This window comes from Anabrus simplex, chromosome 4 (assembly GCF_040414725.1).
Source record: "Anabrus simplex isolate iqAnaSimp1 chromosome 4, ASM4041472v1, whole genome shotgun sequence".
Lineage (NCBI taxonomy): Eukaryota > Metazoa > Arthropoda > Insecta > Orthoptera > Tettigoniidae > Anabrus > Anabrus simplex.
In genome coordinates this window covers 248499032-248518793 of record NC_090268.1, presented here as the reverse complement: position 1 = coordinate 248518793, position 19762 = coordinate 248499032, and the positions used below count along the sequence as shown (strand labels likewise).

The following is a 19762-nucleotide window of genomic DNA, read 5'->3' as shown; positions in this document are numbered from 1 at the left end:
ATATTAATAACAATAAATGATCATAAATAAAATTACTCAAAGAAACTTAATTAAATACTCAAAATAAATTAAATTAATAATAATAATTAATCAAAATATCCGTAGTATGGGCGCCAGAGTTCACCAGAATGGATCCCTCAAATTTTGATAGAGCATGATAATCCTTTCTCTCCCAGGGCGTGTACATAAAAGCTGTGTACTGGTACATGTGCTTCAGGCCTTACCTAACCTTCTGAAAACGACTAAATAGGTAGGAACTGCACCTAGGTTCATCAATAACTCCACTGATTCTAAAATAACTAACTATATTCTCAAATAAAATACGTGCATGAGCACCTCATCAACAGACAAAAATATACATATAATACAAACAAAAAATATTGCTGGAAGACTCCATATTTACAACAACAATGAAAACAGTGGGAAAACGAAAGAGAGGACTAAGCCACCATTTGCAGATTGTCTGTTGAGCAGTGCACATATATGTAGATAAGTACCCTTCACTGTCTCTGTATCAACACGACGTGCCAATTCTCATAATCTGCACTTATTATATCACACAGATACTGTACCTTTACAATACTCTGTTCACTGACTCTAACACTTGGTCTAACGACACATTCACTTGAGCAACACTCGCTTGTTGTTCCAAAACCCACATTATGGAAAGTCTGAAAGACAGCACTCCATATCTCTCACTGACATATAATACCAAGCCGCCACGAGTGATAAAATACCAAGTGCCTAAGCACTCCATAGTTTGTAGGTCAGTCACGTTCCCCAAACATAAAGGGACTGAGTTCCACAAACGTTTGATGAAGTCCAGTCCAGTATAGTGCAGCAGTGTCACTCCAATACCATATAAAGTTTCACTCCTGTACAGTGTCCAGTATCGTGTCGAAGTTTGAACACATGCCTATCGAGACGTCAGCCTTCCTCTCACATGGTCCGTCTGGATTCATCCTGGCCAGCCAATCATGAGTAGATCCTCTAGTCAAGACCACGCCCAAAACTTCTTCCTTGCCCCAAGACAATAACACCATCGATGGACTCGGGGGTGTTTCACATGAGTCATCGGAACTTTTCGACTACAGTAACAAGTCCACCTCAACAGACTCTGAGATACCTGCATGAGTCATACAAATTACCTGAGTTATGATAGCAATGATTTTCCCAGCCGTTCTACAAAACAAATTACTCATACCACATATGGAAACCTTCCAGGTTAAAATATTAAGACAAAATAGACAACTGAAATACTGATGATGATAATAATAAATTGAATACTGACAATACTATCTCTCACTTCTAAATACAGTGTGTGGGTGTGATATATGTACTATCACACAGCATCCCGTGTGTGTGTCTTTGTGAATGCGATAAACTCAAGCATGAAGAATAACATATAAAGTGATGCAACACTTTCTGGTTTATTATGAGGCAGGTACTGCAGTGAAAGGAATTTTATAGAAATTGTTTTATTACACTATTCATGAAGCATGACATCAGTCACATTTTGATTTGTATCTCCACCAACATTTAAGATGACAGAAGGATTCTCGTCTTCTCCATATTCAGATGAAGTCCCATTCTCTTCTAATAAATTATTACTTCCATAATCAGTATCATCATTCTCTTTCAACATCTCTAAACTTGTACTACTGTTCATTGTTCCATTTACCCATGCTGCAATTTTGTAAATACATTCCAAAAACCTAGCATGATAAATTGCCATGGAAATCATGAAAGCAGATGATATTCTCATCATCTGCAACAGTGAAATTTAGTTCTGCATGTTCCCGATAGATGTGGTTCTGTGTACCAGATGGAGAAGTTCACACAAATATCAACAGTCTTCGAAATCAGAAATTTATAAAAGTTCATATGGGATATGCCTGACATGCAAGCAGGAGTGGTAAGGGTTAAGAAAATTGAAATCTAAATCACTTGTACACTTCATGTGAATAGGATATAATATTATGTTCTCATTCTGCTGATTCACTTTTAAAAACTGAAATTGTAGTATGATTTGTATCCCTCCTTTGAGATAATATTTGAATTTTCACTTTCTTTTTCTAGTTGGTGGTGATGGTGGTAGTGATGAGCTACGTGGAGACTTTGTTGGAAAATATTCAACACCTGCAGAGCTTCAAGAAAAACTGTGTATTGTTAATATGTCGTCCAAGCCACTAGTCCTCTATCATCTTATTACTACTAAGAAGTGGCAGCATGTATTGTGTTTTACTAATTCTCAGCAGGTTGCTCACAGATTAGTTTTGCTGCTGACGCACCTTTCTAAGGGAAAGCTTAAAGTGGCTGAAATATCATCAGCTCTGAAACGTTCAGTCAGAGATGTTATTCTACAGAAATTTGCTATGGGAGAATACAACATGTAAGTATGTCACAGAATAACAGAAGTAGAAAGTTTTGCAAAAATCTTGTACTTGTTAAGAGTTGTTCACAAATTTTTATTGGTCTGGAATGAGTTACTCTTGCCTTTAACCAGATTGGTGACAATGAATGAACATGTTCATAAATATGATAAATTTTAGGACTTAATCCAGGGTTTGTCTCTGCCTTCTGCCATCACATGTTGTACCAGGAAATGCCTGCACCTGAGGCTAAATGTTTTACGCAGGGCGTATGTGGTACACCATTGGAGTGGGTACAGAGATAGGTTTCATTTTCAATTGTCATTTTGTTAAGTTCTGGTTTTATTTTAGTGTTTGAGTTAATCACCTGTATAAAAAGCAGCAACTTTCTGGGATGATGAGTACTCCTAGACCCATTAGAGATGCCTTCCTACCATGGAACCACATATTCTGATGTCCTTAACATGGAACCACATATCATGTTACCATCACCATGGAACCACGTATCCTGATGAGGCTCCTTCGGTGGTTTTTCTCGAAGACGGATCACTTTCACGTGTACTTCGAAGTTAGGATTACAAGCGTGGATTTTATGAAGAAGCTATGTCAAATTCCGAAATAAAAACCAGAAATGAGGGGTTAACCCATTGCCATACTTTGACAGAGCTTCTGTCCTGCGTTCGTAAGGTGGTAACATACTTTGACAGACACTTCCGTCCTGGTGCACAGAACATTTATAAGTTCATTATCGCAGTTAGCTGGTCAGAGAGATTTATACTGTTTGTTTTGCAGCTTACCCGATAAATCTAAGAAAATCTAAGATGATACCTGAAGCTATTTTCTCTGTGTAAATGGTAACTATGAGCTGAAATATGAAAAATAAAAAGCACCTCAGTTTGCTGCTAGTTGTAAACAATCATGGCGGCATCCAAGCGCGGCATGAATAAAGCTGTTCGTAACTGGCTTGAAAATAGTGATGTTGAAAGTGGAAATGATTCACTCTAGAGTGGAAATTCTTCTTCTTCAACTGCCAGTGATGAAAGTGATTCCAATTTCAGTTCCGAGGTAATAGTGCCAATCGAAACTACGGGACAAAACCAGAATGCAACAAGAGCGGGTGAGAACTCTAGTAATGATACTTGGAATTGGGATGTTGTTGACAATAAGCCTGTTTCTGTAACATGCAAACCAGTTTCTGAAATTCACTCTATAGTGAGGAGGAGGGTGGGGAATAATCCAAAAGAAATGGACGTAGTGAACAAATTTCTAACCCCACAGTTCTGGGATCACGTTACAAGGGAAACCGATGCCCATGCCTCTACATTTCTTGCTAATTTATCTGCTTCCCTTGAAATCAGTAATACTTACGAACAAAAACATTGGTTTCCTGTTACTATAGACAAACTAAAAGCTCACTTTGCTCTGTGTATTCTCATTCTTCGTCAAATTTATGTTAAAGTGACTGAAAAATAAATGGTACTTTTCACAAGTAATGGTAGGCCAAAGGGTTAATTATTTCACTATGCAAATTTCAAAGCAGTTCATTGCAGGAATGTCCATAGACATTGAAAGTGAAGGTAAATTTCTGTATGTGAAAATAAATAAAGTTCTTCAATGTCGACGTGGAAGTAAACTGGAAACCACTTGTCGCAAAAGAAAAACTAACTTCTTAGAATTCTCATGAAGATTGAGTTTTTACAAGTTCTTACACGTAACAATGAATGAACACTAAATTCTTAAGCACTGCCTCATTAACACTAAAAATTATAAGTTCCATCATGAAGAATGAAGGCAAACATTTATTCTGGAATTTGGTTTAAAGTTTTAACTTGATTTAACATCCGAAGAAATTGTTAAACACTATTGTCACAAGAAACAACTATAGTCCGCACAGCTTTACTTCTAAATTGATGATTTAGCCAATTTTGGCTCTGTCCGGTGGTTATGTGCTGAAGCACATCCAGCCAATTCCAAGCTGCCATTCATATTGCATACCTGCCAACTTTCCCGATTTAGGCGGGAGACTCCCGATTTTCGACATTGTTTCCCGCCTCCCGATTATTCTACTGTTTCTCCCGATTTTGGCTCATGTTTGGTGAACTTCAAAAAGTTGTTTTCAAGTCCCACCATTTCAGCTTTGAACGCAAGTGGCCGGAAGTCCTTCGCTGATTGGCCGCTTTCAAATGAAATATCGACGTTCATTAACGAGAAACATGTGCGAATGTGCGATGTTTAATGACACCTGTATATCGGTCTTGATCGTGACGCGTATATCGATTGTCAATCTCTCGTTCTCGCGTGCTATATGTTCGTTCAAATCAGTCTAGTCGATTCTAGAGACTAGTCGCCAGATTTGGAGTCTTTGTTAGTAATTTCGTGACAGAATGTCAAAGATAGCGACTAGTGACTTTTCTAGAGATTTTAGGAGCCATTTGGAGACATTTCTGGCGAATTTAATTTTATTACTTGACAAAAATAGCATTGCGCTTCGCATAATCGCGCGGCCGCGTGATGCAATATATTAATCTACGAATTAATGGCATCTAATTGCATGACTTATTCACAAGTGTGGAGCATGAGTTGATACTATTTTCACCGGGTGAGTTGGCCGTGCGCGTAGAGGCGCGCGGCTGTGAGCTTGCATCCGGGAGATAGTAGGTTCGAATCCCACTATCGGCAGCCCTGAAGATGGTTTTCCGTGGTTTCCCATTTTCACACCAGGAAAATGCTGGGGCTGTACCTTAATTAAGGCCACGGCCGCTTCCTTCCAACTCCTAGGCCTTTCCCATCCCATCGTCGCCATAAGACCTATCTGTGTCGGTGCGACGTAAAGCCCCTAGCAAAAAAAAAAAAAAAAAGATACTATTTTCGGAAGACTTATCAGAGACCAATCATCTCCCTCACATACTTTCTGTGAGGGAATAGAGTGTGTAATTTTTAGCCTTCTAGCCTTGTATAGCAACAGTCGGGTTTTGAGACAATAAGTGTTATAACCCCTGTATTGCGCAAGACATGGAGAGTAAGCCATTTTTACGAATTGTATCTCCTGATTCCTCCCGATTTTCCTGATTTTCATATCTAAATCTCCTGATTTTTGGTTTTGTAAAGTTGGCAGGTATGATATTGATTTATGTTGGTAGAGCGCGATCTCAAAACCTAGTTGCCAACTCTAATATTTACATTCACCATGTGGTTAACCTATCTCGCTCAATGTGTGTTGTATTCAGTACAATTCACGATCTTTCGCATTTCTTTCAGTAATTAGTGTTTTTTATATTAATCTTTCCACAAACCTACTACGCTGGCGTGGCAGGGGAAGAGGTGATACTCCCACGTGGCGCGTCCCAGGTGGCGGATAGGGGGGTCCTAACCGGCTTTGCCGGCGGACTTGAGGGAAATAAAATACCTCTCGCGGACCAAACACACTACCCCCTGCGGGTGGGGGACGCAGACAAAGAATACACCCACGGTATCCCCTGCCTGTCGTAAGAGGTGACTAAAAGGGGCGACCAAGGGATGATTGGATTGGAATCATGAAACTACTTGTGATTAGTACCACCACGCGGGGAACACCATGGGTCGCTATTACTTGCGCGTAGTACCACTATGTTAGGTACGAAATAGGTTTGTGATTAGTAGCAATCAGGAGCACCATGCGGTAAGGCTTTTATGCTACCTGTGATTAGTAGCACTATATGAGCAACACCAGGGTTGTGGCTTGCCTATGATTAGTACCCACTATATAAGGAACACCACGGGTTAGTACGAGTCCCTGTGGTTAGTACATTTATGTGATGAACACCATAGGTTTGCATTGCCTGTAAATGGCGCCGCTATGTGTGAAACACCATAGGTCTGTATTATATGTGCGAATTTCATTACCTGTGTGCAGTACCATAATGTGTGGAATACCGCGAGTCTACGATACTTTTGATTAGTACCGCACCATGTCAATTACCATGTTTCTACTTTCCAAACAATAAGTACCATTATGAGAGGCCTATGGTCTATATTTTGGACCCCTTTAACTTGCAAGGATCATCAATTCAGTATTGAGCTATAGAAGCAGTCCCTTGGTCAGTATTACTGTTGTTTTCCGTCATTTTCTGAGACTGAGGCATTGCGGGTCTGCTCCACTGATTGTTTTAACTTCATATCCATCCGTTCATTTTTCGTCCTCACGCTTTGAATTCTGGTCAGTGGAGGATTTTGAATTTTTATTTTGTCATTGCATTTCGTCTCATTTCGTACCATCAGGGGCCGATGACCTTGATGTTAGGCCCCTTAAAACAACAAGCATCATCATCATCATCATCATCATATTAGTCTTTATCTTTATGCATAGTTTACAGTTTATCATAGCATAAGTTAATACAATACAGGTTTAATAGTTCAGTGTATAAAAGTAGCTGTAGTTTTATTTATGTCCGTGTATTGGTTAGTGTACTTAGTTCCTGTATGTTCAGGAAAGTCAAGTGGCAAGAAATTGAGAGATATGAGATAACGTATCCACAAAGACGCATATGAGATGCTGTCAGTTGGTACAATTATTTTATTTACATTTATCTACAAATTAAACACACACATAAGCTTGATAACTGCTGTCGCAAAAAAAAAAAAAAATCACTCACATCACCAAGCCGCCATTTTAAAACAACTGAATAACACAGCACATAAAAGTTATAACCTTGGAACACAAATAAAACAGTTGACTGCTCTAAAAGCATGTCGCACCTTGTTACACAATAACTCTCTTCCAACAACTCACTTAACAGTAACTCCCAAATATCTCTTCCATATAACTAACTTCACCGTCCAGATCATCTCCTTATATATGTGCCTGGCTGGTTTCTAGACAGCTACATTACAAAAAAAAAAAAAAGAAACCTTTGTGAAAATTCTAGTGTGTCTAATACATAGATTATAATGTACGGAATATTCTGAATCGTTCTTGTGCCTATTACCATTCTGGAAGTTACAGTGTGTTTCACAATTATAGATTACAATTTATATTTACAGGTAAGAACAAATTATAATACAAATGTACAGGTATTTACAAGTCCATTGATCGGGTATTTGGCTCCCTCTTCTGACGTCAATCCGGTCTTGAACTGGGCCCTGATTTTCTCCTCGAGTTTTCTCAACTGAGCCCCAATGTTCTCCTCGAGTTTTCCAAACTGGGCTTCAGTGTTTTTCTCGAGTTTTCCAAATTGGGCCTCGATGTTCTTAGCCTGGGCTTGAATGAAGGAAGTTAACTGTTTAAGCATCACCATGGTCCTCTGGTCATTCTTCATTTTCAAGTCCAATAGTTTCAATAATCCTGTCATCGTTGCCAGTTAACGTATCCACAAAGACACACACGAGATGATGTCACTTGGTACAATTATTTTCTTTACATTTATGTATAAATTAAACACACACATAATTTTGATCACTGCTGTCGGAACACAAATAAAACAGTTGACTGCTTTAAAAGCATTTCGCACCTTGCTACACAATAACTCTCTTCCAACAACTCACTTAACAGTAACTCCCAAATAACTCTTCCCAATAACTAACTTCCAAATCATAGCTAACTTCACCGTCCAGATCATCTCCTTATATATGTGTCTGGCCAGGCTTCTAGAAAGCTACATTACATAAGAAAACTAGCTTAGTGAAAATTCTAGAGTGTCTAATACATAGATTATAATGTACGGAATATTCTCAATCGTTCCCGTGCCTATTACCATTCTGGAAGTTACAGTGTGTTTCACAATTATGGATTACAATTTATATATACAGGTAAGAATAAATTATAATATTAATTACAGGTATTTACATTAACGGAACTGATATACTCATAAATGTCTATGTACAACACGTTTCATGATATAACCTCACATGCAATACAATCATTCAACTATGTAAATAATAATAATAATAATAATAATAATAATAATAATAATAATAATAATAATAATAATGGATATACAACACTTCATAGCCATACATACAAGTAATAATAATCGTAAAATAATGATGATGATGATGATGATAATAATAATAATAATAATAATAATAATAATAATAATAATAATAATAATAATAATAATAATAATTTGAGCTTGGTATTTGCATTAGTCACCCATGGGTGAGAGAATATTGTTTTCAAGTTATACCTGTTTATCGCACTTGCATCAGAGACAAGCACGCCCTTGAGAAGCCAGGCCCGTGAAATTGTGTCCAACATACACGAGTACTTTGAGAAACAAAAGAAGAACAGTGCTACATTGCTTCCTTTAGCACAAGCCATATAGAGAACTGCCAACGCTACCAAAGTAAGTAAATACACAGTAGTGGCAGTTGGAAAAGAGAAATACCATGCTGAGGAACAATCTCCTGGATCCTCTTTGTTTGAAACGCCAGGTAAGAAAAGAAATCAGGCCAAACCAGTGATGGAATTGTATAGTTTCTAGCAAGATGCCATTCATCGGCATATTTATAGCTACTACTGCAGATAAGACCACCCTACTCTTGTGGAACTACTTATGTCTCTTAGTAAAAACAAACTATATTAGGGAAGCAAGACTTCGCTGAATGTTGTGGTAAAGGAACTGGGATTCTGCAACAAGAAATGGAGAGAAATTATATTGTGATGTGACCCTGCTGGTTTTTAAGGAATGTTATAAATGAAAATTGTAATTCTGTTGTGTGGCTCAATGAAACATGGATCAATGCTAACCATACCATAGGAAAAGGCTGGACAGACAATTCTGTGGAAGGTACAATAGCAGTGCCCATTGGAAAGGGGGGGAGAATTATTGTGCTAGATGTCAGTACCGCAAGTGGATTTGTACCTAACTGTTTATACGTCTAAGAAGACTGGCGATTATCACGAGGAGATGAATGGTGTTAATTTTCAAAATTCTTTTGAATACACGTTACTGAATAACCTGTCTGAGAATCGCACGATAATAATGGACAACGTCCCCTCATCGTCATCATCGATTTTTCGCTACAGCAACCCAGGTGCGGGTGTTTACGAGCCTCTTCCAGTTCGTCCTGTCCATGCACAGCTGATGTTCTACCTTTTGCTGCCAATTACATCACGTTTGGTAAGGTCTTTGAAAATTTGCTTTTCCCAACTACCATGAGGTTTCCCTCTGGGCCTCTTACCAACAACATTCCTTTCATAGTATGCTCTTGGGGTCCTACTTGGAGACATCCTCGTCCCAAAGTAATTGACGAACGGAGTGGTAGAATTTCAGTGCAGCTTGTATTCTATTGCCTATTTCTTGGTTTATGATATTTTCAGAAGAAACAAAGCTCCATAAGTATTTGAAGTTATTAATAATGTCTACTTCTTCATTTTGCACTCACTGGTGGACTGCTTCAGGATTTCGACTCATCACTAAACCGACAGTTTTAGTTCGGCCAATGATCATTCCCATTCTTTCAAATTCTTCTTGCCAAAGATCTAGTTTAGCTTGAACTTTTACTTCTGTCTCACTCCATAGCATAACATCATCAGCAAATACAAGTGCATTTGTTGTCTGATCCTCCATTTTCACTTCTTTTATAACATCATCCATTATAGTATTGAAGAGAAGTGGTGATAGATAACTTCCTTGTTGGACTCAGCTCTTGGAAACAGTTTGAGCTGCCTCCTGGAATTTGCACACAGGTCTTTGTCTCTCGATATAGTTGGTTTATGATATAGATGTTGATTCCCATAGGGAACCTGAAATATTTGTCCCGAATGAAATTCATAATGTCCAATGGTTGTTTTACTCGAGGTATAATCTCATCTGGCACTTCTTGACGTCTCAGACATTCCCATATGTGCTTACTTGGTGCATGATCATATGCCTTCTCAATATCCAAGAATACCACTATAACCACTCTATTCTTATCCGAGTAATTTTCAAAGAGCATTCTTATTGAAAAAATGAGGTCTAGCCTTGATCTGTTCGCTCTAAATCCATGTTGTTCTTCCTCAAGTTTAGGTTCAACAAATTTTCTGACTTTTCTGTCCAGGATGGTCTCATATATTTTTGTATTGTATTCCAGGTTCTCCAAGTGCTTTGATCATGTCCACACTGAACTCATCCAATCCTGCAGACTTGTTTTTCATTTTACATATTGCTGTCTCCACTTCCGGCTCTATACTTTATAGGGTTTAGAGGGTTATCTTGTGTGTCTTTGTCTCTTGTATTATAGTTCAGTAAGTGATTGAAATATCTTCTGAACTCCTGTAATATTTCATTTTCATTTCTAGTTACCTCTCTGTTTGGAAGCTCCACTGTGTTGATTACTATTATAATTTATTTTGTTTTTAACAATGCTATGCAGGAGCTTCTTGTGTTTGTCTTGCCCTATTCTATTGATAAGATCTTGTTTGCATTTCCGTTTCTGAATGTCAACTATTCTTTTGACCTGTAATCTTTTTCTTCTGTAAAATGATAGTTTATCCTCAATTTCACTTGGATTTCCTCACACTCTGGCACGGTACAAAGCTCTTCTTGTGCCATTTCTAGCTTTGACAGCAATTTTTACATCCTCATTCCACCATGCTATTTCTTTGAATTTTCTTATTTGGCTCTGCCTTCCACATAGTCTCTCACCTGTCATCTCCAATACTCTCCATTCCTCATTTGCAGATCTCAGATCTTCTTTTGGTAACATCTTCCGAACATTTTCTCGAAACATTTCTTTCATCCTTGGTTCAGAAAGTCTCCAAGTTTTTATTTTTGGTGTTATTTTGTTGTAGACTTTTGGGAGGTCTTCTCTTTGTGATATCTGCAACCAACAGCCTGTGGTCTCTATCCTAATTTTCACTAGGAATTACTTTGACATCATTTACAATCTTCCAAACTTCTTTGTCGGTGAGTATATAATCAATCACAGTTTCATATTGATTGTCCCAACTATATCTTGTGATCTTATGTATGTCCCTTTTCTTGAACCAAGTGTTACTTACAACCATATTGTTCCTCATACAAAGATCTAGAAGATGTTCGCCCTCTGTCGTCCTATTCCCAAGTCCATGAGGACCCAGGGAGGATTTGTAGCCCAGTCTGTCTGATCCAACCTGAGCATTAAAATCTCTCATTGCTACCAAATTTTCACAATCCATATGTTCTTTCAAGTTGGACAGGAAGGCTTCCTTTTCTTCATTTGAACATCCCTACCGTTCCGTAATTCAGGTCAAGGCTTCGATAATGGCAGCAAAGAAATCGATTCTTGCTGAATGGTTAATGAGGAACAATATTCCTATGCGGGACGATGTGAGGAAAGGTGAACTGTTGCGGCTTGTGAAAAAAACAAGCTACAATTTCCAGTGTATGTTGTGGATGAAATTGCAAGATATCGTGGGGAGAAGTTATTTGACTTCCAACTTACCATTACCATTTCAACTTAATAGAGAAAATTTGGGCTCAGATTAAGGTTTATGTTGCAACAAAAAATAAGCGGTTCATTGTTCCCGAGGTGGAAAACCTGTTATCTGAAGCTGTGGCAAATGTCATTGCCGATGACTGGAGGAAAATTGTGTGCAATACACAGAGTAATACATGAGACTTGGGAAAATGGTGTAGTGGAGAACTGCATCGAAAATTTAATATCTTTGGGAGCTGGTGATAGTGACGGTGATTCATCATTGGAGTGTTCCAGTGACTCTGAGATCAGTAAGCCATAACCTTTCTGTGCCAGCCATTAGCGGTGCGTGATGTGTTATTTTTTCATTCTCTTTTATTCCTAATCATGTATTTTTAGTGTTGGATGTTGTTAGTAAGTGTAGTTTTTGTGAATTTGTTTTCAATCTTGATTCATTAGCTTCTCTGAGTACAGTATTACATTTTACGAGGGCTGTTTGCCGCAGTCGTATAGCATCAGCTGTTCTCGCAGCAGTAGAGTACTGGCAACAGAGGTAAGGTAATACTCACATGATTTGCAAACTGTCAATTTAGAAGTAAAGCAGTTCAGAGTATAAGTCCTAAACATGACATATGTACACCAAATACAACTCATACTACACAATCTTAGAAATTTTAAGTATTGTCTCAAAGTATAAAATGTTTTTAACATGAAGACGTTATGCAAGTGTTGACTCGTAATATGAGATTGCAGTAAGACTAAGTATAGTAACAGCACAGAAAATAATTAAGTCCACGCACAGTATTCGATGCGACTAAACAATATGCAGGAATTGTGATCTGACAACAGTCGACCAGCACGGAACTAATGTGGATTGAAGACTGGATATCGAGTGTGGTTTACGCTCGGTTTATACAGCTGAGAGCTGTGGTCTGTGAATCACGTCATGCTGATTGCATCAGTTTGTTTAAATCTTCTATAACTGCCACAATAATATCTCAGTTGCCATAAAAATGAGTAGGTCTTGTAGGCTTTATTAAAATGTACATGTTGCCATTGTCAGTTCCTTTGTATCACAATTATTATTTTTGGAGATATTAAATAAAATGTAATGTCAGCTGAGCGTGGGTAACGTGTCCTCGCTGTAGCCAGAAGCAGCGCGGCCTACATCACTAGCTCCACACTGCAGGCACTGATGACGAACTGTTCTCACGTGGTGGAAATACTTTGTTATTTTCAAGGAAAATAATTGCTCTACCAGCAATACTTGTAAAGTGCACCATACCATTGTGCGTGCATAAAATGTTTCATCTCTGATTATTGTACACAAAGTTCTTCGTGAGGTTCAACCATTCCATGCTTTTGATCATTTGTGGAGAGTGATGTAGTTTGTCCAGAGCTTCTAAAAGATGACTATGTTTTAAAATCCTTTCAGTCAATCAATCATAAATGATCTTCTCTGCAGGCACAGAGAGTTGACTCAACAGATAAACCCAACTTCTTCTTATTGATCTTAGATCGACTGACCCCAGACTGCAGACTGTTCAGACTCTTCCATGTAGACCACAACTTTTCATAACCGGCTGGAAGAGTTTCAGATGGATCCATCCATCCATTGAAATGAAGGTTTCCAGATCTCCAGGAAGTTAGTCTTGATGATTGAGGTGAATCTGCAAGGCACTCAGTAGAATGTAGAAAAATTCTCCTGGATTTCAATCGTTGTAGAGCAGGTTGATAATCATGTAATGGATGTGTTTGGTAAATGTCTACTTTACATTTTTCATGTTTGGCAGCTGCTTCACGTCTAATATCTGGGGGAGCAATGCCAGCCAAGCAAAATACCTTATCACAAGGTGTAGATCTTAGGCAACCAGTTATAAGCCGGCAAGTTTCATTTAAAGCAATATCTACCTGTTTGACATGACATGATCTATATCACACAGGGCATGCATATTCTGCTGCAGAGTAGCTCGGTGCTAAAGCAGTAGTTCTCATTGTTTGAGCTTGCATTCCCCAGTCTGTTCCGCATAACTTGCAAAGAATGGAATTTCGTGTAGATACTTTGTGTTTCATGTTAACATAATGTTGTTCATACGTGAGTGTACGATCCAGAGTTACCCCTAGATATTTAGGTGTTGAGAAATGATCCAAGAGAGTACCCTCCCAGAAAATCTTCAGTTTTCTTCTTGCCTGCATATTCATGAAAAGCGCAAACTTGTGTCTTTGAGGTGTTAGGTTTTAGATGTTTTTCTCTGTAGTATGGACTCATTTCGTCGGAGGCTTCCATTAGCCTCCGTTCAAAACTTTCAAACAGATCAACCTGGGTGACAGTAGCTCGATCATCTGCATAAATGAAGCTTTCTTTTTTGCAAGGGTTGATCATTAATGTAAATACTAAATAATATTGAAGACAAAACACTACCTTGGGGTTAGGCCATTCCTGAGGTTCTTCCAACGACTATGTCGCCCTTGGAAATCTATGTAGAATCTTCAGTTTTCAAGAAGACATTGAAGAAATTCAGTCAACTTGTTGTCCTTTGTCATCTTATAAAGTTTACTCAACAGAATTTGGTTACTAACTGTGTCATAAGCCGCAGTTAGGTCGAAGAAGATTGCCTCAGTTATTTTCCAATTTTCAAAACCATCTTCAATATATTGGGTCAAATAGAGGATTTGTGATGTACAGTTCTTCCCTCTTCTAAAACCAGCTTGCTCTGGGATCAGAAGTGCTTCAACTATTTTTGTAAGGCTACTAGAATCATTCGGTCTAAGATCTTGAATAAATGACAGAGCAAGGAAACTGGTCTGTAATTTTTAGGATCATATGGATCTTTTCTGGGTTTGAGGAATGCTATAACTCTAGATTTCCTCCAGATTTTGGGTATCCTGCATGTTCAAATGCAATTGTTAAATAGATTTATACCCATTCTCTGGTAACAGGTCCAAAATTCTTGATTAGTTGAATACAGATTTCATCTACACCAGGAACCTTTCTATTTTTACTGATATTTGTAGCATCATTCAGTTCTGCCATAGTAAAGGGATTAGAAAGCATACTGGTCTCTAGTATGAATTTTGTCTTAGTATCCACATTTTTTTTAGAACTGGAGTTTACAGACTTGCCATGTTGGACAAGTTGGTGAGCAATTTGGTTTGAAGATATGTTACAAAGAGATGATACTTTATTGGAATCATTACTGAGATGCCTGAGTAGCCTCCAGGCCTTCTGGCTACTCCTATCCATGTTAACCTCTTCCATCAATTTTAACCACTGTTCTTGTTTAGTTTCTGAAATAGCAGAGAGAAGTTGTTGTCCGCTTGCAATAGTTTCAGCACTGAAAGGATTCCTTTCATAAAAATTGAAGTAGTTTGTGTGTAGGGCAGATGTTTCCTCGGAAAGAACTTGTGTGTAATTAGTTCTGCATCCACTTGGAATGGCTTCTTTAGAACACGTCTAATGGCATCAATAAATTGGTCATATTCCTCTGGTATGGGACTGATCATACTCATCTTTTTATCTAAAGAGGAAGTAAAACATTCCCAGTTTGCTTTTTTGAAATTATATCTTCTCTTAAAGTAAACACACTGTGGTTTGACGACTGCTAATATCTGGCAGATTATGGAATGTTGTTGTGTGTTAGGAATAGGAAGGCAGACAGATTTAATACACTGATGGGCAATCCGCTCACTCACAAAAATAAGGTCTGGATTATATCCACGTTTCCACCTTCCACTGTTGAAGGATGAATGAAGTTTGTTATCCTGAATAAGAGACAGTTGGTGTGATTCTGCCCAATGCATAACAGCTTCTCCATTCTCATCATCATGTGGATAACCCCATATAATGCTGTGGCTGTTGAAATCACCCATGAAGATGGACACTTTCTGCAAATTCACATTATCAGGTTGTCTGAATTAAAAGCTTACCTTTGAGGTTTATAAATGGAAAAAATTATAGAATTACTCAATTCTATTTCATTAATTTCTATGTCATTTTTATCTTTGATGGAGTTTGCAATAATCCTGATATATGGTTTAGTGAAGATGGCACTTCTATATTGGCCATGAGGATGTTCGACTGCCAATCTCATTCCAGGGATTTTAGGGCGTCGTTGATTAACATCCCTATGAGTTTCTTGCTTACAGAAAACATCACAATTATGTTTTAGGCATATTTCATGTAAAAGATCTTCTTTACAAGAAGACAGTCCTTCAGTGTTAAGAGAAATAATTGTTAAATTGGGCTCTGATAAGAGCCTTTCCCTACTAGAATGAATCATTTCAGATAGTACTTTAATGATGCTTCTGGAATGCTGACGTTCAGTTCAGTAATGGAAATTCAATTCCGTCTACCACAGGCAGGAACCAGCTTCACTCCCATCTTTGTAGTTATATGGGTAGATGATACTGTACTAAATTTTGTTAAGCAAACTCCTGTTATATTTTGACTATTTTGATAGTGCATTTGATAGAGAAAATCAGTCCTTCCTATAGTGTGCTTATGATCATTCAGATTGGACAATTTTTACTATCAGCTTGTTGGCATATAAATGTGAAATTTAGTTACTATGAGTTTTTCCTTTCTTTCCATAGCATTATCAGCACTGATGCTTTGGCACGTGGAATGGATATTCCTGGTGTGGATTATGTCATATCCTATGATCCACCAAAGTATGTAAAAACTTACATTCACAGGATTGGTCGAACTGGTAGAGCTGGAAAACCAGGGATAGGTGTGACTTTTCTTCTTAACAATCAGGTTTGTAAAGGAGTTTACGTAAGTGCTAATTTTTTAAGGATGCATAAATGCAATGAGTTTTCATGTGTTGTACTTTACATTCATTTTATAGTTGAGCCACTTCCAACAAACACTACACAGTGCAGGAAAGAGATTTGTGGATGAATTAAATGTTCCAGAATCAGACTTGAAACCATATGAGGAACAATACAAAGAAGCTATTGAAGCTCTGAAACAAGATCTACAAGTAAGTACTTACTAATGTGGGTTAGAAGTTCAAATGAAACTTCTAAACTTATTTGTATTCTATCACTGCTCTAAAAGGACATTGAAGTAACAACATTTTAACCTATACAAAACTGATATCTCTTGATAAGAACCATTTCTTATAGCATTATTCCTTTATCATGCTGCAGAATCATAACCATTTAGCCGGTGTATGGCTGCATCCTTAGGTTGCTGCTTCTGCATCTTTATAACATTCCACGGAATAGGGTGTGCATTAGTTGTAGCCTTTAAAAAGAAAAGTAAAAAGAAACAATTTAAAGATTTAAAAAGAAATCAACATAGGTTTCAATATCATCATCATCATCATCACCATCATTTCTCCTTTTCCAGCTGACACCAGGTGGGAGCAAATATGGTTCCTCTCCACTTTGTCCTGTCTCTCTCTAAGCTCCATGTAGATTAGGTTAGGATGTGAAGAAGTGGCTTAACCAGATTGTTGCCTTGGAAGCTGTCCTGTGTATATCACAACCTGAATTATCGAATTCAGTAAAACCTCGTTAAGACATTTCTGCAGGGAACAAGGAAAGAAAACCTGTTAAACAGGAAAACATACTATTGAATATCAACTAAAAACTACCCAGCAGGAATATGGAACTACTTTACACATGAGTACATTTTATGTTATGTGCGTCGTATTTGTGGAGATTAGAGGAGAGCATTAAAAAGTGTGAAAAACTTGAGAGAACAAATATGAAAACTTTCCCACTGTGTCCTGTAAAAGTAACAATAGGGTATTAAAAGATGTGAATAAACACAAGAGAATAAATATGAAGTCCTTTGGCCATTGGGCTCATGAAAGTAACTATGGTACATATTATAGCAGGTCACTTTATTTCTGAAACAAATGTGCAGTAATGAATTGTTAGTTGAAGCCTTATGTTTCCAACCAGTGGGTTATTAAACATTGCTTTCTGGTCACATTCTCAGGAGGTTATACTCACCATATGTGATTAGACAGCTTTGCCCACCATCTTGATCACAACACTTTGGCAGTACCTGGCATTGGTTTGGACCGGCTCGTCCCTGAATAATAATTTTGTGCCATTTATCAAACTAGCAGTTTCTATTTTTGTATGAATGGTACACTGCTTTGTATAGCTTTTTAAATATAATAATAATAAAAATGTTATTGGATTTACGTCCCACTAACTTTTACAGTTTTCGGAGATGGAAAATGTGACATATACAGACATAGACAGACGAAAGGACAAGGTGGTAACTACATGTGTGGACAATGAATAGCACTGAAATATCATAACACACAAATTTATTACAGTAGTATACAGGGAAATATGACCTTCCCGGTGCAAAAGAATGACAATACAATACACATAAAATTAACATGACAAACCTGGGCCTAAAGACCCTCAAAGTAGTCCCCTGCTACTGACACCACACGCTGACAACGATGTGGGAGGCGCTGAATACCATCTGTCTCAGCATTTGCCGCACCATGTGTGAATCGGGTCACCTGTTGGCGCACAGCATTAGCAATGTCATCTCGTGTTGCAAACCGCCTACCAGGTAGTGGTTCCTTAATCTTTCGAATGAGATCAAAGTCACAGGGCGAAATGTCGGGAGAATACGGTGGGTGCTCCAATTCCTCCCATCTCCAGCGTAGCAGTAGCTGCCCTACACACTCTGCTTTATGTGGTTTTGCATTGCCATTCGGCGGACTGACGTTTCAGTTCTGGTTCGTATGCCCTGGCCCAAAATTCATCGATGGTGATTATTCGTGACAAGAATTGATCGCTGTCCTGTTGCCAGAGTGCAAGGTGGTTGGAGCATATTGCATAGCGCACCCACCTTTGAACTTCCGTCAGTGCATGCCATACCTACCGCGATGCAATTTTGCACATTTGCAGCTCATTACGCTAAATCCTGTGGACGGTGCATTTCTCGATGCCACTTGCCCTCTCTAACTCCAGTAGTGGCCATCGTCTGTCTTCATCCAGGAGCTGCTCGATGACGGCACGTGCCACGTCGGTCCACACACTGACAGGTCGTCCCGAATGTTGCTCATCACAGGTTGACACACGTCCTTGCTGAAACCTTCCTACCCACCGTGCTGCTGTACTGTAAGGTAGGACATTATTCCCAAGGGTTTCCACTAATTCACTGTGACATTCCATCGCATTTCTCCCTCGGAGAACGGCTATTTTGATGTAAGCGTGCTGCTCAACACGGGTTACTTCCATCTCACACGACACTCACCAACTGACTGACTTCACAGCCCTCGCTGTGCTACTACCAGCTATCACAGAGCCATCTGTTGTTCTGCATATACACTATGCTTGCAGAACTTCCACACGACATATGTACGTTTGTGATCTGTTCACATACCTACAAGAAAGAAAATAGTTGCCATGACTTTTGCCCCAATCCTCGTATAGAAGTCATAAATGATCAGAAATTGTATTCTCTATAACTTTTGATATGTAGTACTTTTTGACAGGACCAATGGCATAGGTATTTAAAAATTAAAGTTTAGGTGCCTTCCCCTAAACTACCATTTCATCCAATGTGAATAAAATTATTTATAACGTAGACTGTAGTGCTTTATTGCCTGACTTAACGTACCAATTTTCATTCAAGTCTGTTCACCCATTTTCTTGTGGTTCGGCGTTGATGTGGACTTAGCAATAAAAATAGAAATTTGTTAATATCTCCGTTATCATTGTAAGTATGGTAAAAATGTAGAAGACATAAATGATAAGAAATTTCATTCTATGTAACTTTAGTTATGTAGTATGGTATCGATAGGAAGGAAATTTAATTCTATATAACTTTAGTTATGTAGTATTTATCGATAGGACCAATATTTGATCATTAAATTTTATGCCTTCCCCTAAACTACAGTTTCACTCAGTATGAATGCAGTTAGTTGTAGCCTAGATTGTAGTACCTCTTTCCCTGACTTTAGATACCCATTTTCATTAAATTCTCTTTGGACATTTTATCATGATGCGCGTACATACATGCAGACAGAGGTGACGGAAAATTGAAA

At 38.2% G+C, this 19762-nt stretch overlaps 1 protein-coding gene across 2 annotated transcripts in view; it reads left to right on the top strand.

Annotated features, from left to right (window-relative positions):
- Positions 1-19762, top strand: part of Dbp73D (putative ATP-dependent RNA helicase Dbp73D) — a 169539-nt gene that overhangs the window by 146176 nt on the left and 3601 nt on the right. For both annotated transcript variants that reach the window (XM_067146425.2, XM_067146426.2), the window contains exons 8-10: positions 2080-2392; positions 16323-16488; positions 16580-16714. In XM_067146425.2, the coding sequence (XP_067002526.2) occupies positions 2080-2392; positions 16323-16488; positions 16580-16714 (614 nt within the window). The remainder of the gene's footprint in view (positions 1-2079; positions 2393-16322; positions 16489-16579; positions 16715-19762) is intronic.